General features: G+C 30.1%; 1 protein-coding gene across 13 annotated transcripts in view; it reads right to left on the bottom strand.

Annotated features, from left to right (window-relative positions):
- The window catches only part of LOC145248838 (protein c-ets-1-A-like), a 423,966-nt gene that overhangs the window by 142,445 nt on the left and 256,268 nt on the right, over nucleotides 1-25,253 (bottom strand). For 2 of the 13 annotated variants that reach the window (XM_080110554.1, XM_080110555.1), the window contains exon 1: nucleotides 24,194-25,253. This exon is cut by the window's right edge and continues 69 nt beyond it. The exons of the other annotated variants lie outside the window; for them this stretch is intronic. In XM_080110554.1, the coding sequence (XP_079966680.1) occupies nucleotides 24,194-24,350 (157 nt within the window). In that variant the 5' untranslated portion in view covers nucleotides 24,351-25,253. The remainder of the gene's footprint in view (nucleotides 1-24,193) is intronic. 13 annotated transcript variants of the gene reach the window in all.

Here is a 25,253-nt window from a genome sequence, read left to right as displayed (position 1 = left end):
TCTTACCGCTTGGAGTATAGAAATATATACTAGCATTTCGGCCCGGCATGGAGGTTTATGTTGAGCAAAAAAAAAAAAAAAAAAAAGGGTCAACTTTTTTTAAACTTTGACCCCTATTATGACCCCTCAATATTTATTGTTTTGGGTTCATGTCAAGTTATTAAGTTAGATCCATGTCCAAGGAACCTATATCTAAAATTTCAAGTGTTTAGACCCAAAATTGTCGGAGGAGTTTGGTAGAGTTCTCAAAGGTCAAATCGTTAACAGCTAAATTTTTGGCCGAAAACCAATCACATCGATTTTCCCATATCTCAGTACTCTGTATATCAAATTTCGAGTCTGTAGACTAAAAATTGACAGAGTTATTGCGTAGGGAAATGTATACAGACAGACACACACACACACACACATATATATATATATATATATATATATATATATATATATATATATATATATATATATATATATATATATATATACACCCACAGTCTTTTTTTTTTTTTTTTAAATTTTTTAAATTTGAAAGATCAAAAAATAACCTGAATTCTTTGCAAAAGAAATTCGTTATTCAATACATCCGGGGACCTTTTTAGTTTTATTTTGTTAAAAAAAAGTTATTTACATTTTATTGAAATGAGGGAATAGTTCGGGGGGGGGGACTGTTTTTCAAGACATTGGGAAGGCACAACATTTTGGAATTTGTATCCCATAAAAACCTTTTGATCTATTTTCAATCACACGTTATATATATAGTAAGATATTTTTATCTCGCCTGTTTTTGCTACAATATATTTTTTTCTTTTACAGTCTCTCTTCCAATTTTCGGATTTTAATGTCAAATCACACTTCAATTTCTTTTGACGGATTGATTGTTGCTATTTCTTCTGATGAGTTAAGGGCATAATAGATTCACTGATTGATATATTAAGTGATTGATTTTGCGCTACGAAACATACTGTCAAGAATTGTATAAGTCAGCTGAATTAAAGGAATAAATTATAAGATGGTCAACATCATGAATTTTGGAATATAACTCTTTTGTCATTTATATTTATTCTCTATATTGCTCCGTAATTACATTGAGCTTCTTAAATAAGGATTGATTATGAGAAAATATATTTCTACAGAAATATATATATATATATATATATATATATACGTATGTATTTTGTATATATATATATATATATATATATATATATATATATATATATATATATATATATATATACACACACGCACGCGCACACGAATCTACAGTCTAAAACGATGAAAAGAAATTGTTTTAGTGTTCATACTAATAGCGCCCGAATCGACAAAGTTGAAATAAGAAAACGAATGATATTAGAAAATAAAAGGAAAGAAAAAACGTATAAATCGGCAACAGAAAAAAAAAAACCTCAAGGAAATCGTTCCATTATATATTCCCCTAAATATTCAAAATACACACATACACACACATTATATATATATATATATATATATATATATATATATATATATATATATGGTAAATAACTGCTCCCCGGTTTCTGTTTAACCATTTAGGCTAAGTTTCCCCCTCCCCCCACAATTACATAGTTGTTGAATTAGCTTTGTTAATTGTTAGACTTTTTAGAGGAAAGTCGGCTTATGCAGGTGCTAATTTTGCGATGTTTAATTGATTTCGTTAGTATTCCTAGGAATTTAAACTGCATTTTTGAAATTTTATTTCAGTATTTTTATAAAGTACTCAAAGGTGCAAACAAGTACAAAAGCGAGACACTGTCATGACGAGGTTTCAACCGCTAGCCATTAAACCTACGATTTCGTTAAGCAAAGAAAACAGGTTTATTCTTTAGTTGTTCACTATGAAGAAATACACAAACATTAACGAATACACGTTTCTCTTTATTATAAAATGGAAGATACGTTTTCAAATAGCTTTTGTAATGTGGAATTCTTTCATTTTTAATAGTCAAAAGTTTTAAAAATGACGAAATCAGACGTAAATCTCCGGCAAAGACTCTTGTCAGTCAATCGAAAGGCCTGCAAGGAATTATCAACCGGAAACAATGACGGACGATTCTAAGACATACGCTCTAGTTTTGGAGGGAAAATATTTATAGTTTTTGGAAAAAATAATTCAATGAAGGAGTACCTTACCAAAAAAATAATGAGGTCTTACAAAATGTTGAAATTCAAATTCCTTAAAGACTTTCGAGTTTCTTTTTCATTGACCGATGGAATAGACATCATAATGTCTATACACGTACGTGTTGGAATCAGAAGCAGGAATCGAAGTTTTTTTTTTTTTTTTTTTTTTTTTTTTTTTTTAGTATTGATATCAAAATCGAAAACATTTGTGCCTAATTTCCGGTGCTAAAAACTGTTCTTTTCATTGTTTTTTCTTTTATTTAAAACTTAATTTTCTATAATTCGTATTAATGATGAATGATAAATATTGATTGATTTTAAAACTATCAGTAAAACCAAAAGCTATAGACCCCCCACACACACACACACAAGTGTATTTATAGGTTTTGGAAAAATATATGCGCATAATTCATTGGTTTTGCTGTAATTTAACCTCCCATCCTCACCCCCAATTTATATTTAGAAATTTTAAAGAATCTGAATCGGAAATTATATCGAAATTGAGAAAAATATTGGAATCGTTCAATCACACACACACACACACACACACACATATATCCTAGGTTAATATTTTTCAGAAGTAAAGTAACCAATAAAGTTTGACGATGCTTATATAAGGGTGTTCAATACCGGGGTTGCAAACTTTGCTTTCGTATAAGCTGTGTCGTCTGAAGAGGGCTCTAGTTACTGATAACTAGTTGACTGAAACATGCTCATGACTGTGTAGCAACATATTGCTGCTTATGTAAAAACAAATATATATATATATAAAAGTGGACGTGTCTGTCTGTGTGTGTGTGTGTCTGTCTGTGTACATTTCCCTACGCAATAACCCGGTCAATTTTTAGTCTATAGACTCGAAATTTGAAATACCGGGTACTGAGATTTGGGAAAATCGATGTGACGGGTGTCAGCCAGAAATTTGGCTGTTAAGGGGTCAAATTTCAACGATTTGACCTTTAAGAACTCTACCAAACTCCGACAATTTTGGGTCTAGACACTTGAAATTTTAGATATAGGTTCCTTGAACATGGATCTAACTTAATAAAGAGATTTGAGCCCGAAACAATAAATTTTAAGGGGTCATAATAGGGGTCAAAGTTTTAAAAAATTAACCATTTTTTTTGTTTTTTTGCTTTTTTTGCACAGCATACACCTCCAAACACCCGAGCAACGCGGGGCACCCCTGCTAGTATATATATATATATATATATATATATATATATATATATACACTCCTATAATTTTTTTTTTGTATTGATATTCATTTTAAAAATCCTTTTTCTATTTATTTAAAAAGAAAATACAACTATGTTATATATGGGCCGTAGACTTGCATTCATCTACAAAAGATGTAGCTAATTTACATTTTCTTTTAAGCATTCATTTTAATTAATTCCCTATCAGTTTTTCTCATGGGATGAACATCTTCTGTTAACTATTACGTGTAATTATATTCATGTAGATATTCTACATGATTTATACTTGCGTAATATTTGCGTAAAAAGGTTATAGTAAACACAAACCTCTTTCTATATATATGTTTAAAAAAATTTGTCTACCAAACTCCTGTCAGTTTTTGGTCAACAGACATGAAACTTAATGTATAGGATATTCGAACCGATGCGAAACTTTATATTTGGCTTTTAGCCGGGGAAAATCGATGCAAAAGTGTGAAATTAAAGAAATTAAATTTGCAAGGTGAAAGTCATTACGAATATGCACGCGTAACGTAATAGCTATTCGTTAATATTTTAATTTTTAGCCTTGTAGTAAACACATCTTCATAGCTCAGGCATTAACGTCAACGGGAAAAGTAAATCGTAAGCTAAACGTTTTGGTTTCGATTCTCGGTGGTGGCGCACAAGTCACTTAAAAAAAAAACTTGTTAAATAATTACTATGTATTGGGTTCAATATAATTTAATAAATACGAAATCTGCATTAATCAAAATATCATATTTAAGCGTATTTTATGACTGGGCAATGCTGGGTGGCTAGCTAGTATATATATATGATTAAATCAGGTGAAAAGGGGGAGACAAATCGAAGTTGAGAGATGAAAACTCAACTTTACGTTCAATGCTGTTTAGCAGCAAAATCGCAGATTTTGATTTTCTTAGTTTTAAAATAAAATACTTGATCAAATTACATAATTTTTGGAATATGACATCTTCGTACATGATACAGACTTTATTTGGATTTTCTTTACTTTTAATTGCCGCCATAAGTGCCAATATGAACAAGCACCTCTGATATTTGCGGTAACGTATAATAATAAAATGAAATTGGAACATAAATTACAAATGTTTAAATATCTATACCCCTCCCTCAAACTGGAAAAGATAATATTTGCAAAATAATATTTGCAAAAATCGATCAAGGCAAACTGATAGGACGTTTCATCTCGCCACGTACACCAGTTGAAACGCGAGACAAAACTATAGAGTAAAAAACTTGAATATAAACTGTATATACACATAAAAAAAGCTGTTGTAAATCGATCTGTCCTTTTTTTTTTCTTATTCAAATCTGATTTGTGTGAAGTTGAATCGAATTATATTTTATCATGACGTCAATTGAATAAAATTGTTACAAATTATAATTAAAAAGTTAATTATACGACGTTACGCTTGAACGTAAATTGCTTTAGATATGGCGTTTGACAATTTTATAACTATAGATCAAAGATTACGCCCCAGAATTTTTTTTTTTGATGAGGTATGATGACATAGTGGATATAATACTTGGTAAAATTCAGTCGTAAAGTTACACTCTTCTGGAGGTTGAAGGTTTAATCCTCAGTGTCGACGACACTCAAAAATACAACCGCGGATTACTTAGGACGTCTAGCCAGCCATGGCTGACGGAACAAGAGCATGATTAATAGGGCTGTGACAACAGCATATTCTTTTCATTGTTTTGACTCTTGAGTAATATATCCGTTAATATCTTATGTTTTTATATAGACTGATGTGGTTCTCGGTTGATGGACTGTGTCGGATATATACCCGAGAGTCAAAAGAATGAAACTAGTATTCTGTTGTCACATCCCTAACGATTAAACATTTATTCAAAATTCTGTGCAGATTCTCACGTTCGATAGAACGATACCAGATTCTGACAAGATACACCTGAAGAAGATCGGAGATTGTATCGACCGAAACGTTGTGAAAAGAACAACCAAGACGAGAACAGTATTCCGAAGAATTCAAACGATAAGAATAGATCAAATCTATTTGCCTTCTTTGTCATCTATAATCTGAGACGAGTTCTTTGTGATACACGACACGGGGAGTTCGAAAATGTATCTTGCGGAAATAAAATAGAACTAATCTAATTGGTATTTTTAACTTGTAAACTTCAAATTACTTTATAATCGTCTTGTAAGTACGAATTATAAAGTGTCACCATAGTTATACAGACGTCAGGCATAGTTAATATATATATATATATATATATATATATATATATATATATATATATATATATATATATATATATATATATATATATATATATATATAAAAGTCGCTGACTAATTGTTCAGCTTCGATATTATTTTAAAGCCATTAACCGACAAAATGGCAAACGTTACGTTATTTTGCTGCAAATTTAGAATTCAACCTAATTAAAAAAAACAAAAAACAAAAACAAAACAAAAAAAAAAAACCAGGAAAATCTTTGATGTACATAACCCGTTATGGAAAAAAAATGTTATATTCCAAAAAATCACGTAGATTGATAAAGTAGTTTTATTTTAATAAAGAAAATTCAATTTTATGACGAAGCGTTGTTTTCATCAGCCATTGTTTAATAAGGGGAGATAACTTAATCTGAACTACCGAAATACAAATCAGCCTCGTAATGGCTACCATTTATTATTAAATCGCTAAAATCGTGTGTTTATATATATATATATATATATATATATATATATATATATATATATATATATATATATATATATATATATATATATATATATATATATACATACTGCTAGATCAATTTGTGATTTTTGGAATATGATTTTCGTTCCGTGACAAGCATATACAAAGATTTTTCTGTATTTTTTTAATTAGGTCAAACTTGAGAAAAGATAGTTATTTTATATTCTTCAAGGAAATTTATTTTTCTAACTCGCCTCTGTCGTATAAAAAAATAATAACAAAAAAAAAAAAACGTTTATTTGAAAGAAGACATCTCCAAATGCTTAAAAAAAACAAAAAACAAACTAAGATGTTAAAATGGTTTGGGGCGGAAAAAGAAAATGAAAATTCTCAGTTTATTTAATTAACTTCGCTCGAGGAGGTTAGACACAAGATCAGGTCTTGGTTTGATTTAAAGTGTTTCTGTGGAACAAACTGAATTTGAACCCGGAACACCCAGGTTTTCAGTCTGTGACGTTGGGTCGAACTAACCATGTATATATTTTATTTTTATCCTTAAATTTAGCTTTTCTTTTTAATTGTTTTCTGCTTTTTCAAAGCGATTACAAATACATGTCGATTTTTATTATAATTACAAATAATAAAAAAACAATATCTAATCGATAAAATATTTTGGCATCGATTAATTAAAAAAATAAAAAATACAAATCGTTGTCATATTTCGTTGTTGCGTCCAGAAATGTATTTTTCCCCATTTAGGCATGTTTGTAACCAATACGTGATGCTTCTCCTACATAGATTCCCAACACGAGAATGAAGCCGGTCAACCAAGTTGTATCGTGCTGAGTCGTAAGAATTGACTTTATTATTATTTGCTGATCAGGCTCGATGTCGCTTGAACATGTCGATCTAACGGGAACCAACGTGATCAAGTCGGAAAAACAATCGTTCAAACAGTAAACATTTGATCCGAATTTTATAAAGAAACAAATGTTCAATTCATACAAGTTAATTTTTTAAGATCGTTCGGTTCAATTAGAAATCAACGGTTTTGTCGGGCCCAACGGGAAGAGGGCAAATTCTTTTTGGTTTGTTAGCAGATTTTGGGAAACATTCTTATTTGACTTTGCTTTCGAGAGGAGGCAGTAAACGGGATACTTCATTGCATTCCAATTTATATATATATATATATATATATATATATATATATATATATATATATATATATATATATATATATATATATATATATATATATATATATATATATATATATATATATATATATAAAGCATAATTCGAAATGGGCACCAAACTTCGCGTGTTTGAACGTCAGGTTCAAATACGCTGACACACCTCGCGAAATCGTAACGGGTTTTATTATGCAATCGTATATATATACCTGCGATTATTTACATAAATATTTATAACGAAAGGTTTTATTCAGCTGATATATCAATCAGTAAAATATAAATTCACTTGTCCGTACGTCCAGTGTCACAAAATCATCATCATCATCATCATCATCATCATCATCATCATCGCAAACTTAAATGAGAACCGAATTACCTCCTTTTATAGTGGTCTTTATCAGTTTAAAATCTTTAAAACCATTTCCTCTGCAAGAATGGCTGTTTATGGTTTCTAATTGGCTATTTTATTTTATAATTTAAAAAATCATGTTGATAGGAAACTAAGTTTATTATTATTATTATTGTTATTATTATTATTATTATTATTATTATTATTATTATTATTATAGTTCCTTTTTTAAAATTAAAAAATGTGCAAGTGAATTGACATGTTCTTTTATAATTTATATTTAAAAAATCAGAAAAAAAAACAAAACTTCTTTTAAATCAATTCTTTTTAGCTTTAAAAGGTTAAAAAAAATTGCTAAAAAATGCTTTAAATTCATCGTTATTTATTTTATTTTATTTATAATGTGTTTTTTCACGGGCTCTGTTAGTTACAATTAAGTTTTTAAGAACCTGCGGTAAAATAGAACGTATCCACTTGATCATGGCTGCCGATGAAGTCTTTAAGTGTGAGGGGTTCTTTTTAAAACAAACAGGCGCGCATGAACCGTAATACTTGATTTATCATTCTTTTGTTGTTTTTGTTTTTTTTTTTATTTGCATTTAACTTTAATCGAAACAAAAAATTACTACTCAATCAGAAAAACAGGCGACTCGAAGTCAAATAAAAAAAAAATCTATTTTTCTAAAAAAGAAAAAGAAAAAATTCAAATATTTTATAAACTAATGTCAACCCGTAACCCGTTAGTTAGAAGAGTAACTTATCTTGCCTTTGGTAACATTTATTTGTTATATATTTAAAATTTTGACTACCTTTTCGAATCTCTGGATTATAAAACAAACCCAATCAATTTTGAAGTGATTATTTTGTTAAATTATAAACTGAATGTACCAAAAAGGGTCGTACGACGCAAAAAGGGTATTTTTTTTAATTATAGAAAACAAGCACAAGAAAGCGATCAACAAATATATAACAATTGCTACCAAAGGCAAGATAAGCTATTCTTCTGCCTATATAAGTTTTTGATGTTTTAACTTATTTTAAATCGTTTATTAAGTTTGAAGCGCAAGTAGTGCCGAGTGGTTAAGTTAAAACAAGATGGTCGACATGAGGCTGTCAGCTTTGAAGTCTCGAAAATCGCCCAAAACTCTAAAATAAAACAAAATACTGGTGTAAATCAACCAAAAATATCACCATAACATTTTTTTTCGGTCTGTTGTCTATAATAAAAAAAAAAATGCTGCCCCTCCCCCTAAAAATAACCCTAGTAAATGGGCAATGAACTTTTGGTGAACGTCATACACGAAATATAATAAAACGAAGAACTGACTTTATTTATTTGAAAGGCGTATGTTATACCTGCAATCAACATAAAAGGGCAAAATCATCCAGTTTTGAAGAAACTAAGTTTGTTTACCCGACATGACAAGGTTAGATTATGAGGTCAGGTTATAAGAGGGAAAAATCAGACCCCGCCCCCTTCTCCACACCTCCTAAAAAGATTGTTGTGGATTGGTAAAAGTTGCCCCAAACGGACCCGTCAGTGCGTGTATATATATATATATATATATATATATATATATATATATATATATATATATATATATATATGTGTGTGTGTGTGTGTGTGTGTGTGTGTGTGTGTTGTTTGTTTTGGTTTTAGCGATATGTTTTCAATGAAATCAATTATTTACGAAAGCGCATTTTTACCTAAATGCGAGCTGGGAATAATTTTCCCTTTAACCAATTTGGTTCCCCCACATGGGGAGCGGTATATATATATATATATATATATATATATATATATATATATATATATATATATATATATATATATATATATATATATAAATAATCTCAGTTGTACCTATATTTTATATTATTGTATATAGATTTCACATGAATTCCCATTCGCCTTTTCTTCCCTTTTCTTTTCGAGATTTTGTTCTTGCGTAATAATTTATTCGTCTGTTTGTATCTTTTGATATCCAACGATTAACTTCTGATGAGTTTGTTGGTGAAAGGGGGGGGGCCTAGGGGTGTTCGTATATTATTTTCAAAATGGTGTAGTTTTTGTACGGCTAAAAAAGTTATATATATATATATAGTAGCACCTTTGCCGCTCCGACTTACATACTCCTGACAAGCAGCAAAATTTCACCTCTTCCTTCACTGCCAAAATCCCTAGATGCTGGAAAGTCTTCTTTCTAATAGTTTATTTCCTCGGACTTTTGAACAACTGAATTCCGTCCCTGTTTCTTGCTTTTTTTTTTTTTTTTCCTCTGTTAGTTAAAATACGTTCAAATACCAACTGTCTCCACGTGGATAAATAGTTATTTCACTTCTGACATCATCTGACGACAAGAACAGAATTTATGATTTGTTTACGTAACTATTGCGTAATTTAGCTTTCTAGAACTTTTCAAGATTTCAATTATTTTAAATATTTATGATGTCCAGAAAGAACTTAAATAAAAAGGGAGATCAGGTTTTTAATAATTTCAATTTATTCCGCCGTTATTTGAAAGATACTTTAGTTAAATAAGTGCTTTTTTTTTTTTTTTTTTTTTTTTTTTGTAACTATTACCTTACGCTACAACACAACACCGACCATTCTAATTTGGTTCTAGGGGTATTCGCGGTCGCTGACAACGAATCTGATTATCAAACCCGTCGCAAATTTACCGTTTGCATGGTATTAACTCCTGAACCCAGGGACTATTTTGCGCCATTTCAGCATCTTCAGTAGTGTTTTTCTTGAATACGTTCGCGTGCAAACGGGCGTAGTGAAGTGACTTATCACATCGCGCAGGAATCTTTAAGGGCCATTTGAAATAAAGTTTTCAAAAAATAAATAAATAAAATAAATATGTGGTTCATTTTTTTTTTTTTTTTGTCTGATGTAGTTTTTAATGCATTTTAATTTATCTAAAAAATAAAGTTTTCACGACCGGTTTACAAAAACATAAGCACCAAACATTTTTATGCTTTTCATTGTCTACAATCGTACCTCAACAGATCAAAATTCGTTAGAAATAACTGTTCGAATATGGGAGATATTCTATATAAAAAATAAATAAATAAAAAATATCAGCTGACGAAAAATATAAACAAAGACGAAAGAAACTTGATGTTAACCAGATTAATTGATAAATTTAGATTTTGTATGAGAAAAGTTGATTCTTATTTAGAATTCAACCTAAAAGAAAACTATAGAAAAATCTTTATGATGTACGTACCCGTCAAGGAAGGGCAATGTCATATTCAAAAAATCACATAAATTGATCAAGTAGTTGCATTTTTTATAAACAAAATCATTTTTAAACGACTTAAAGCGACTAATATGAAATCAGTAACATTAAAAGACTGATCTCGCAAGTTTGAATTATTGTGAATTTATCTACTTTTTTTTTTTTTTTTTTTTTTTTTTCAAACTAGCGATGCGAGATATTCCTTTTCTTGCTTACGTATAAATACCGATTTTCTTAGTTAAAAACAAACTACTTTATTATCTTACGTGATTTGGGGAATATATTTCCGTTCTGTGACAGGTACGTACACCATGAAGATTTGTTTATTTTTTTACACTTAGGTTAACTTTTAAATAAGAACCAACCGAAAATGTATACAACGTTTGTTTACTACAAAAACGAGATAAATCTTACCGCCTTTTACGATAAAACGTTTTTTTTTTGTTTTTTTTTATTAGTTTCATTTTTTTTTTTCTGATGGTTACGTTTAACTTATTTTTTTTTTTTGTCATAAATTTTGACACAAATAATGTGTCTATTTACCTCCCCCTCGCCTCCAGGGGCATAAATTAGGACACAAGGTCAGTTTTAATAGGGTGTTGAGTCAGTTCTACAAAAAGGGACACTATGCAACAAGAGAAGATAAAAATTAAACCTAATTCCGAAACTTACTAGTACTTCAACAGAAGACATGCTAAACTTCTAATTGGATAAAAGATTGCGTAAAAATGCTGCCCCCCCCATAAAAATTTATAAAATCATTCCACAAATTTTATAAAGAAGTGCCCTTTTTTTTTGTTTGTTTGTTGCTCACGTTTAATTTGAAAGTTTTCGTCGCCGAAATATTTGATTCAAGAGATTTTAACCCCAAATCGTTTTTAGACCATTTTTAGGACTAGAGGGAGGCTTAAAAATTTGATCTGATATATTTTTCAACCTTCTGCGTTTAAACCAGCTATTTTTATTTTAAATTAAACCTATTCATGGCCCGTTGGGTCACAACCACTTTTACTACAATTTGTTAGGAGTCTCAACATCGTGTGTTAACACACGATGTTGAGTCTCCTATGTATTTTTTTTTTCTTTTTGCAACGTTATATTGTCACGCATTGTTTTTTTTTGCTCGCTAAAAAATTGCTATTTTTTTCTGAAGAGTATATGCACGAAAAGAGCCGGTATTGACATAATAACCGGATCTGTAAAAAAAATGTACAGAAATTTTAATATGATGGAGGAGCTGTTTTACATATAATATAAATACTTGGATCTTGAAATGTAACTATACTGTTATATATATCATAATTACGTCGACACATCAAAATATATATCACATGACATATCATAATATATATCATAATCACGTTGACACATCTGTTCCCGGTACATCACCGAAGTTAAGCAACGTTGAACCTGGTCAGTATTAAATGGGTGACCATTTGGGACTTCCAGGTGCTGTGTGTGCTCTCCGCTTATCTCGGCATTGTTTCCAGTCGTCCTGGTCTTCTCCTTGCCACTAAACCAAAACAGTACCGATTCATGAGGTGTGGTTCGGATTGGGCAACCCTTGCCTCACAATTACACACGCAGCTGCCCCAACAGGGGGTATCCTTTGTCTTTCGAGACTGAACGGTGGCATCGACTCTCTCTCTCTCTCTCTCTCTATATATATATATATATATATATATATATATATATATAGTCTTTGAAGTTTTTAACCTTTAAAACTATACAAAAAAATATTTTTTTTCATTCGTTAGAAAACCATCTAGTCAGTAAGTCATTTAATCACCTGCAATCACTGCATCAACTCTCTCTAGAATTTACTATAATACTAATAATTTATTTTTCAAGGGATCATCAGTTTTTTACCATGAAACACTGTTTCGGGGATTTAAAAACAAAACAGTATATTACATCATGGCTCCCCAGCAGTGTTGATCAACCACCACCTCCCTCTCTCATTATATATATATATATATATATATATATATATATATTATATATATATATATATATATATATATATATATATATATATATATATATATATATATATACAGAATTGTTGGTAAATTTTGTATTAATTTCTTCGACCTTTTCCCCGTTTTTTCACCGGAAAAAAATGTATAATTGGTAAAATATATTTTGCATTGTGTTATATCTGAAATGTAAACAATTTTAATTTCCTTCACAGTAACTCTTTGTTTATTTAGTATGCTAAGTTGCTTCGGCATGGTTATACAAACTTTTTTGATTTAAATGGTATTTAAATCTCTATAGCTTATAAACTTCATGATTTCGTGTATAGAAATTGGTTATCTTCACTTAACGCTTGGTCGATCGTTTCTAATTTTTGTTTTGTGTATAATTCCTCCTCTGATGAAGAGATTTTATTTTAATAAAAATGTGTATCGTCTCAGAAACGATCGTACACAGATTAGCTGAAACTGTATCGACGTGTGACATATCTGCTAAGCCATTCTTCTTACAGAATTAAAAACAAAATTTTTTTTTACTTTATTACTCTTACAGATAATCTTGAAGTAAATCGACTTGTGATTTGGTCTCTAATTTACATATGTGTAACGCATCTAATTTGTGATTCGGTCATCTAATTTACATATGTGTTCTGAGAAACGCATTAAAATGCAAATTAGCCGAAAAGATTCATTATTTCTGGAAAATGTTCAGAGACATTAAAAACTATTCAAGTGGTTGAATCAAATTACGATAAGAAAAAAAAAGTGAGCGAAATTCGGTTCGACAAGGTGGACGAGTGGATCAGTTAATTGCTAATTATAACATAATTAAACGAATAAATTGTTTTTTTTGTTTTGTTGTTTGACCAAACATAATTCAAACCTGCTACTGAGGAATATTTTACTGTGCATTTTGTGGGGGTTAAAATATTTTAAAAAGCCCCAGGGGAACCGACATATTTGGATCAAATGGATTCATTAAAACATTCTGGGTTTCTATTACTGTCAAAAAAAAAAAAAACAAAAACAAATATAACAAATAAATGTTATCAAATGCAAGATAAGTTACTTTTCTACCTAAATGGATAATTTTCTAGTGTTTTTATTTAATGTAACATGTTTATTTAGCTAGAAAAACATACAGTATTTACCGATGTATTTGAAAATTGCAAATGCGCCCGACTCTCTCTTTGACACGGTAAGTTTGGGAAAAGGAGTTAAAATATATATATATACATACAAAATACTGTTAAAAACCCGCCGAATATATGTCACCCTATGTCACGGTAACATATATTGAGCGAGTTTCTAACAGTATTTTGTATATTTTTTATTTTTAACTCATTTTCCCAAACTTACCATGTTCAGCATAGAATCGGGCGCCATTTTAGATTTTCCAATACATCGGTAAACACTATGTTTATCGAGCTGAATAAACATGTTACATTGAATAAAAACACTAGAAAAATTATCCTGTTCGGTAGAAGAGTAACTTATCTTGCCTTTGATAACATTTATTTGTTATATATTTGTTTTTTGACAACGTTTTCGAATCTATGTGTACAGTAATACAAACGCAAAAATTGTTTTAGAATGTTATTTTATTCATGCAAAAAATGATAAAATTGCTTCTTGACAAAATAAATATCAGTTTACTTTTTTTCAATATTCTGACTATGGTTTCACATTTTTAGGGGGTGGGGACGTTGACTCATTTAGTATAATAGATTTTAGAACATTAAACTAATGGGTGCTTCTACACTACCAGAACGAGATTTCGGAAATCGTAATACTGAATTTCACATAAAAATACGAGTACATAGATACCATTGTTTCTAAGATGATTATATAAAAAAATTACGAAAATTGATAAGGTAGAAAATTATTTATTAAAGAAAATAAAAAAATTAAGAAAACGATCGTATTTGCTTATGTGAGACACAGGATAGTTCAAAAGGGCAGGTAATTTTCCATTTCGATTTAAACAAGATTACCGCAATTTTCACCTAACACGATTTAAGTTTTTTTTTTTTTAATAATTCATCAATATTCAGGTAATTTCGACTCGTTAATTTGGAAGATAACACTAATTTATTAGAATTGACAAAAAAATCAGTAGAAACCATTGCTTTTTATCTGAAAACTCCATTTATCGACTACGAAGTTTCGTTCTGATAGTGTAGAAGCGCGGAATTAAGAAAGTTATAAGTTATTGACGTTCTTCGGTTATCTTAGGGAAAATAATTACAGAATTATTTTTTTTTTTACTTTATTACTCTTACAGATAATCTTGAAGTAAATCGACTTGTGATTTGGTCTCTAATTTACATATGTGTAACGCATCTAATTTGTGATTTGGTCATCTAGTTTACATGTGTGTTCTGAGAAACCCATTAAAATGCAAATTAGCTGGAAAGGATCATTATTTCTGGAAAATGTTCAGATGTTCAGAGACATTAAAAACTAAAGCTAACACTAATTTATTTTTTTATCAATAGAAACCATTCCTTTTTATCTAAAAACTCTATCGACTACAAAATTTCGCTCTGATAGCGCAGAAGCGCGAAATTAACAAAGTTATACGTTATTGACGTTCTTCGGTCATCCTAAGGAAAATAATTTTTAATGAATCTAAAATAAATATTATTTATTTGCTGGTTTTGTTGCGCCGTGAATAAACAATACCACAATATATATATATATATATATATATATATATATATATATATATATATATATATATATATATATGGGCCGCGAATATTATGTTATTTTGAATATATATATATATATATATATATATATATATATATATATATATATATATATGTGTGTGTGTGTGTGTGTGTGATTTTGTAGTTGTGTTCGAATCACTCGACCAGCGGTAACTATTATTTCCTGCACTGATGATTGCGAAAGCAACAAACACTAATGTCTGTAGATACCAAAATAATATTATAGCTTTTATGTTTATATGTAATTTAACTAATTGGGTTAGTAATTACGTCACAAAGTTTGGATAGTTCAATAGTGCGATACTAGAGCCTAAACTATATTTTTTAAAAGATACCACGTTAAAAAGAAATAGACACAAGTGTTTACTCATTTTCAAAATAAGCAAATAGTTGTGTGTCTATTCCCTTATCTTAAAAAAATGTTTTTTTTTATATGATATTATGTTATATATATATATTAAACATTTTCTGCGTAAATGACTTAATTCTTTTGAAAAGACTAGAAACTTGGAGAATTTCGCTTCGAAAGTTGAGTCAAAGACTCCAGCGTAAAAATTTTCATGGGTCAAACTTTTCGGCGGCGCAAATCTTTTTCATACATTCACTCTTGAAGCGAAAAAACATGATCAAATTGACGCAACCGCTCGCTCGCTCTCTCTGTGTCTCTCTTTCTAATATATATATATATATATATATATATATATATATATATATATATATATATATATATATATATACTAGCATTCCAGCCCGGCGTTGCCCGGGTGTTTGGAGGTGCATGCTGAGCAAAAAAAAAAAAAGAGTAATTTTTTTTTTAATTTGACCCCTTAAAATGTATAGTTTCGGGCTCAAATCACTTTATTAAATTAGATTCAGGTTCAAGGAACCTATATCTAAAATTTCAAGTGTCTAGACCCAAAATTGTCGGAGGAGTTTGGTAGAGTTCTTAAAGGTCAAATCGTTGAAATTTGACCCCTTAACAGCCAAATTTCTAGCTGACACCCGTCATATCGATTTTCCCAAATATCAGTACCCGGTATTTCAAATTTCGAGTCTATAGACTAAAAATTGCGTAAGTTATTGCGTAAGGAAATGTACACAGACAGACAGACAGACACGTTCGCTTTTATATATATATATATATATATATATATATATATATATATATATATATATATCCAGACAGTTGGCGAGGTGAGTCAGAAGTAAGGGGCTTCGGCTCATTACCGTGGGGTCCCGATTTCGAATCTCGCTATATTCAGCCACTCTGATGAGTTGTATACGACGAAACACGTGTCAGTGGATAATTACATTTTAAAAATAATATATATATATATATATATATATATATATATATATATACACACACACTGAGTATAAAGATTAATAATTGTAAATTATGAATCAGTTTCAAAAGGATTTTGATTTGATTTTGTTTGTTCATCCTTTTGAAACTGATTCATAATTTGCAATTATTAATATAGCTCTAGGATAAATATACCTATTGAACCTATATATCTACAGTACACTGTTCTTTTAAAGTATTAAGACATTAAAATAAACAGGTTTAATTCCCTCTTTAAAATATGATATATATATATGTGTGTGTGTGTGTGTGTGTGTGTGTGTGTGTGTGTGTGTGTGTGTGTGTGTGTGTGTGGAACTTGATCGCTTATTAAAAACTATCCTCGAGTGTCTAAGGTCTCTTTGCACAGGACAGCCTGACATGAGTTTACTTTTCCCTACAAATAAACTCTGATCAAATATTCAAAATAACATAATATTCGCGGCCCACAGCAGATCTCCTTAGGCATGGTGCACCTTTTCAAAGTGATGTCATCTCAAGTAACAACATAAAGCTGGATACTCCACTAGACTAAATAAATTCTTGTCCTGTAATCTAGTAAAACCAAGAAACTAAAAAAAAAAAAAAAATAAATAAATAAGTTTTTTTTTTTTTTTTTTTTTTTTCAATCAATTTTCACCCCAAACAAAGCACAGTGCCACTTTGAAGGGGAGGGGGGCTACTATCGGGGACATAAGTTGCAGTGGCATTATGAAGGGTGATGAGTAGCAAGATGTCTGTTCACATTACACTTGAACTTCTGCATGTTAGTACAGTTGGGAAAGCAGAATCTTGGAAGGGAGTTCCAAAGTCTTGCAGTTCTGGGGAAGAAACTATTGGAGTAAAAGGTCTTACACCTAGGGATCTCTACTGTAAAGAGTGTCGGACAGTTGCTTGTCGGGTTTGTCGGGGGTAGTCCGTCGAGGAGGTACATACAGCATATTTTAAATGGTCAGTCGGGGAGAGTAAAATGAATCTTCTGAACTTGTTTACCAACTCAGTTTGAGATTTAAAGAAGAACTTTAATGGAATATTCGAATAATTATGTGTCTCATACAGATATCAAGTGCTAGCTACTGGGAGTCTGTGTCCTTTGTTTCTGAGAACTGTGACTTGATTAAAATTACACAAAGTGAAAACTGAAATGAATGTCTGGCATCCGGTAGAATGCCATATCCCCAGCTTGAACAAAATAAGAAACTTGAAAATGAAATTATTGGCGTTTTCTTTTGATTGTTTACATATAAAATTTAAACTTAAAAAAAATTCTATTAAAAAGTTTTAAATATGACTATCAGATAAAATTCGTACAGCATCATAATTTTTTTTTTTTTTTCTTAAATTATTCTTGCAGCTTATGCAGTTTACGGACCGGGCTATTCTTTTCAAGTTAAATTCAAGTTTTACGGTATCTTTTGTTCAAATTGTTTGGTGAAGAAATACAGAACAGTTACAATTCCCCTTAGACCTCCCCCATGTTAAAAATGGCTTTTCAAATAGCTTCTTTTTTTTTTTTTTTTTTAAATTATTTCTTCCATAAAACGTAAAATTGAACAGATTAACATGTATGTACATTTTTTAAAATGATTAAAACATCATTTTTGGCGTACTTGTACGAGAGTGACCACCTTCTAAAAATGCGAGTTTTTCACTAAAAAGAAAGAAAAAAAAAAAAAATTCCGACGATTATTATAATTATAGATTGCAGACTTAAATATTATATTAGCAGAAAAAAAAAAAAGAAAAATTAACTTTTAAAAAGGGGTTCACTTTCTTGTTTTAACGTTCTAATCACGTGACACGGTGGTAAAAGAAATAGACAGTATAAAACGTTTTTAAGGGGAAAAAAGAAAAAAAAACGAAAAAAGAAAACAAAGGATGAAACGAGGCGAATTGAATATTGCGTTTTTAATTTTAAAATGATCTAATTTATAAAACCTAGGTCTCTCCATTTTTTTCAAATTCTGACACGAAACGTCACAGAGATGCATTAGTTCGGTGGCTCTGGCTCAGTGGCTGGCTCACTGGCTCAGATGATTGCATTTTTTGTGAATAGTTTTTATGGGTCTTTAGCCGGTTAAAATAGTTGTTAAGGAGTCAAAAAATGGGGGGGGGGTCCAAACTGAAAGAAATAAAACCTACAATTAAAAATTCATTATAATCTAGAAAAACGGTTCCTAACTTTATCCTTTCCAGCCTCGCATCCTGAAATTTAGTACATTACACCCCACCTCCAAACAAAAAGAAAAAAAAAAAAGAAAAAAAAAGAACGGTCAACGTCGAGATTTTTTCCAACTCTAAACACTTTTACAATGACGACTATTATAGGTTTTCGGGGGTGTTGAAAACGAATATAACATTTAAAAGTGGCGCAAAAATTTTTTTCATAATATGAAGAAAAAAAAAAAAAAAAAACCCTTTTTCAAAAAGTGGGGATCTAAATTTAAATTTACAGTAAAATGAGAACCCACTTTCTGATTTTTTTTTCTAATGCCTGAAGGCGTTTTTGTCAAATTTCTACTTCACACTTTAACAATCACCTTTAAAATGACAACTTTTATAAGTTTTCGAGTGAAAACGAGTATTGCATTGAAATTTGCCGCAAACAAGTAGTTTTCTGGATATTAAGCAATGTAATTTCTTATGTTATCAATGGTGACCATTTTTGTGCGCGCAAGCGGGCGCATATTTTCGACGCTCAAATTTATATAGAAAAGTGATCCCCACTTTTTGACAAAGTAATTTCTCGATATGAAAACCATTTTTCTGCGCCACTTTTAAAGGTTATAAAGTAATTTTCAGCATCTCGGAAAACCTCTAAAAGACATCAGTGTAGTAGATCATTTTTTTTTTTTTTTTTAATTGGAAAGAAATTTGACATTGACAAAAAAAATATGAGGCAGAAGATAGCAAATACACTATATTTTTATATAAAATTTCTCGCACCCTCAGGAATATTATCTCACTCCCCTCCCACACACACACATACACACGGAGTGTGAGCACCCTAAGTTGGGAACCCCCTGACCCAGAAAAAGTTTAACTTTTTCACTCTTGCGTAACCCTTAAAAAGAAAATATACGTCGCAAGGAAACCTCGCGCGAAAACAATTACGTTCGAATTTTGTCATAAAATTAACTTCACGGCGTTATAATATTTTAATATCTACTTCAAAAAGATAAAATGAAACTAGTTTTTCCCCCTTTTTTTTTTAAATAATGAAAGAAACAACAAAGAAAATTGGTTATCAATGTTTTGCACGTTTGCTTTATATAAAAAATGTTTAATTTTGCAGCCGATAGCTCCGCACAAATCCTTTGTAAACACAAGGTAACTAAATTTGAAATTAATAATTCTTTGTCCAAATTCTCAGTAATTCTAAACAAAAATCGCGCTATTTCGTTCCATCAGTGAGTTTTGATTTCAGACAAAAACAATTCTAAACTCGAGCAAAAAAGATAAAAAAAAAAAGAAAAGAAAAAGAAAAAAGCACTTAATTGCACTTTTTTTTTTACAAGGTGGTCACCACTTATCAAGGCCCGGAAGCCACTCAGGGATAAGGGTAAACACTTAAAGTGTCAGTTAAATTCTTTAAAAGATCTGTCGGTTAGAATGTCTAAGATAGTGGGTGTATGTCATCCGACAGGATGCCCCACCCCCAGATATAAAAAAGAAAATTAAATAATAGCTTGACGGACCTGAACAAGCTTTCCACCGTGCCTTAAAATTAATTGCTCTTCACGTTTTATTTTTTTTTTTCTGCGGATTATTGTCGATAACGGACTTAACTTTCATATTAGCAGCAAAAAGTTTGGATTTTGTTTTATTATACACATAGATTCGAAAAAGTTGTCAAAAAAAAAACAAAAAACAAATATAACCAATAAATGTTATGAAAGACAGCTGGATATGTTTTTAGTGTTTTTATTTAATGTAAAATGTTTATTCGGTTCGAAAATCATACAGCATTTATCGGTATATGTGAAAAAGACAAATGACAGGGAGGTCTCTGTTGAATACGTTAAGTTTGGGAAAATGAATCCAAACTAAAATATTATACAAAATAATGTTAGAAGCTCACTCAAAATATATGTTACCGTGACATAGGCTGACATATATTGTAATTTCTAACATTATTTTGTATAATTTTTTAGTTTGAACTCATTTTCTCAAACTTAACATATTCAACATAGACCTCGCCGCCAATTGTCTTTTTCACTTGTACGATTTCCAAACCGAATAAACGTTTTAAAGTGAGTAAAAACACTAAAAACTTTTCCAGGTAGGTAGAAGAGTAACTTATCTTGGCTTTGATAACATTTATTTGTGATATATTTGTTTTTGACAATCTTTTGCGAATCTGTGTATAGTAAAACCCACATTTTTTTTTTTTTTTTTACTTTTAACGTGGGGTATCACTTTTAAATTATAATGTTCTATTAAATTGGTACTCCACTTTTCGTTCAATCAGCAACACTCTCCTTATTAAGCTATTTTTGTGGTGTAAAAGAAAAAAATAAAAATAAAACGTAAAAATTTAAAAGTGATCCGATCTACCACGTTAAAAGTCATCAAATAAAAAAAAAATGTTTTTCCTGCTAATATGAAAGTAAAGTTTCTTATAGACGACAATAATTTTACGGCAAGGAGGAAAGCTCGTTCAGGTCCGCCAATAGTTTTACTAAAAAATGTAAACAGAACGAACCTAGGTAATTGTTGTATCAGGTTATTTATCAATAACCAATGAATATATTGGGCGTGTTTGAAAATATAGCGTCTATGAAATGAAAATGCGTCCAAAGTGTGTTCGGTTGTCTAATTTGTTTATGGATATTTACGGATATTTTAAGGAAGGCCCGGGAAAATCTAGTCGTGAAGAAACGCAGCTCCAGAGATTTGATGAACCAGAAAAAAAAGCTTTTTTTAAAAATTTGTATTTTTGAATAATGCATGGTGTGTGTGTGTTTGTTTATATAACACGCAATATCAATTCCATGCAATAGCCTGACGAATCCTTACGAGAATGAAATGCAGAAAATTCTGTGTAGTTTAATTGTTGTATGTATATATTTCCAAAGCTTACTAACTAGCTATTGGGTACTGTTGAAATAAATGCTGTAAATAAATACATTATATATATATATATATATATATATATATATATATATATATATATATATATATATATATATATATATATATATATATATAGTAGAAATGGTAATTAATAAAAACTGAAAAAAAGTGCTCAATACTGTTGTAGAGCAAATATGCGTTTTATTTTTTATTACTGTATCTTTCTGTTAAGTTACATTATTGTTTCAGCTACTCTGCCGTTTTTTTTTTGCCGTCTGTAGCTTCCTCAGACTTTTACAGAAAAACACACACACATATATATGTGTGTGTGTGTGTGTGTGTGTGTGTGTGTACACATTCACGCTACTAAATCAAATAAGTGTTTCAAATTGTTTACAGAAAAAAAAAAAAGCAAATATTTTTTTCAAGTACAGACACTTGCAGATGCTAAATTGTTTTCGTCGGAGAAAATCTATGCCAAAAGAAAAGTTATCTGTCGGAAAGGCGAAACAATGACAAAACTCATGTTTATTGAGATGAGTAACGATAATCGTAAAATTCGGAACTTTGGGGGTATCGGAACCGAAAAGAAAAACGGGGGTTGTTTTATTATACACATAGATCCGAAAAAAGTTGTCAAAAAAACACAAAATATATAACAAATAAATTTTATCAAAGGCAAGATAAGTTACTTTTCTATCTAACTGGATATGTTTTTAGTATTTGAAATTCAACCAATATTGGGAAAAGGAGTTAAAATTAAAAAAAAATTATGAAAATACTGTTAAAAACCCACCGAATATATGTCAGCCTTAACATATATTGAGCGAGTTTCTAACAATATTTTGTATATTCTTTTTATTTATAAATCTTTTTCCCAAACTTACCGTGTCAAAGAGAGTCATTTAAAATTTTCCAATACATCGGTAAACACTGTTTATCGAGCTGAATAAACATGTTACATTAAATAAAAACACTAAAAATTATCCAGTTAGGTAGAAAAGTAACTTACCTTGCCTTTGAGAACATTTACTTGTCATATATTTGTTTTTTTGACAACTTTTTCGAGTCTATGTGTACAGTAATAAAAACCTGAAAATTGTGCCGATTTTCCGATGCCAAAAAACGATTCTTTTAATTGTTTATAATTTTGTTTAAACGTTTAGTTTTCCATTGCTGATACTAAATTATAAAACGATAAATATTTATTGAATTAAAACTAGCAGTAAAATTCAAACCTATATATCACCCCCGTAAGTGTATTTTTACGTTTGCAAAAACATATCTATGTTTTTTTTTTAATGCGGTAATCTTAAAAAAAAAAAAAAAAGAAAGAAAAAATTAATAAAAAATTTCACAAATTTAGAGATTTTAAATGTATCACAATCGGGAATTTAAATCAGAATCGGTAATTGTATCGGAATCAGGAAAAATATTGAAATCATTTCATCATCACTAAATCATTTTATCAAATTTAGGTAAACAAAATTGGTATAAGTTGCTTTACCTAAATTGAATAAAACAATATCTTTTCATTGAGCAATATCAACAACCTCGTGGAAATTCAATGGCTTCTGCGTGTTGATATTTTTACCTGGAATATATATATATATATATATATATATATATATATATATATATATATATATATATGTTAAAGAAATCCATCAGAGTGCTCAATTATAGGGAAAATCCTAAAATACGAGCGTATTTATATTTTCTTTTTTGTTTACAGAAAGTTTTTAGATGAGACAAGTCATTGGTACCGTCAGTTTCAAACCCCATAATTAGGACCGTTTTAGATACCTATTTCAAGCTCTCTTCAGCCAATACTCATCAAGTTGAGTGTGTAAACACGTGTGTGTGTGTGTGTACAGGGTGCCCACAAAGTCTGGCTACATAGTCTACAGGCTACATAATGTAGCCAGACTTTGTGGACACCCTATATATATATATATATATATATATATATATATATATATATATATATTACATAGTAGTCACCACTTATCAAGCCGGGAGGCCATTCGAGGATAAGGGTTAATGGGTGTATAGTAGTCAACAAATTGTTGACTCAACAATAGCCTATCAATAGACTAGGGCAATATCGTAGTAATCGTATCGTTAGTATCATATATATATATATATATATATATATATATATATATATATATGTGTGTGTGTGTGTGTCCGTGAGTGTAAATGATTGTGTTTTAATTATATGAACTCCAACTTACCTATCCGTAAATTTTGTGGATTCGATCGTCCATGCACTGTCCAGTACGGCGCGTGATATCCGGTTCGCATTTGTCGATTCCCGGAATTGTTATTATTCGAACCCGCAGGAACAGCATTACAAATCCGTCCGGATGTCGGAGATCCTGATGTAATCATTTTATCAGCACGTTTTTTATTTAGTTATTTTTTTTTTTTTTGTAAAATTATATTATATATATATAAATATATATACTTTTTTTTATATATATATATATACAAAAAATAAATTATTTATAAATATATGTGTATATCTTTTTTGTTTTTTTTTTGTCGGCGTGACTGAAAACAATAATATATATATATAATATTATTCAACACGCACACAAAACACAGACACTCTCACATACACACTGGCTGCTTGTGTTTTTTTTTGTTTTGTTTTTTTAAATAAAAGCAAATTTGGTGGCAGCCAGATTATATATAAAAATTTATATATATATATAAAAATATAAAAAATTTTTTTGCTATCTCATGTTTTTGTTTTCTGTTTTACGTTTAAAATTATTTTTCTGTTTGTTATTGTGTTTTAATCATTGTAGAATTTGAAGATGTGTTGATTTGTGAGCACATTGGAAAGACAAGAATTCTTTTCATGTTAAACATAGACGTAGATATTTGGTGTTTTTTGTTGTTGTTAAAAATCCGATTTTTTTCTTGTTGCGTTTTTTTTTTAAAAACGCGAATAAGTTTAGGTGCGTTCGCTCTAGTTAAAAAACGCACTAAATTTGAAGATCGTTGATATATATTTTTTAGCTTCTATCCATATCGTGCAAAAAAAGTTAACTGCTGAAACGTATCACCACGATGAGCGAGTGAGCTTGCTAGAGGTTCGCTTCAATGTTTCTTTTTCTCTTTTTAGACGTTACCCTCCGTCTCTACACAGTAAGTATTTCTTACCAACTGCGAAAAGAAAGAGAGGGAGAGAGAAAGAGAGAAGACCTTGCTTGCATGGATGGCTTGATTGGGGAACCCGCTGAGACGGTTATGAATGGAAAGAATGACGACCCAGGCACTCACACA

Source organism: Euprymna scolopes, chromosome 27 (genome assembly GCF_053919585.1).
Source record: "Euprymna scolopes isolate OS-2025 chromosome 27, ASM5391958v1, whole genome shotgun sequence".
In the NCBI taxonomy this organism is placed as follows: Eukaryota; Metazoa; Mollusca; class Cephalopoda; order Sepiida; family Sepiolidae; genus Euprymna; species Euprymna scolopes.
The sequence above is the reverse complement of the archived record's forward strand: the minus strand, read 5'-3'. Positions and strand labels throughout refer to the sequence as shown.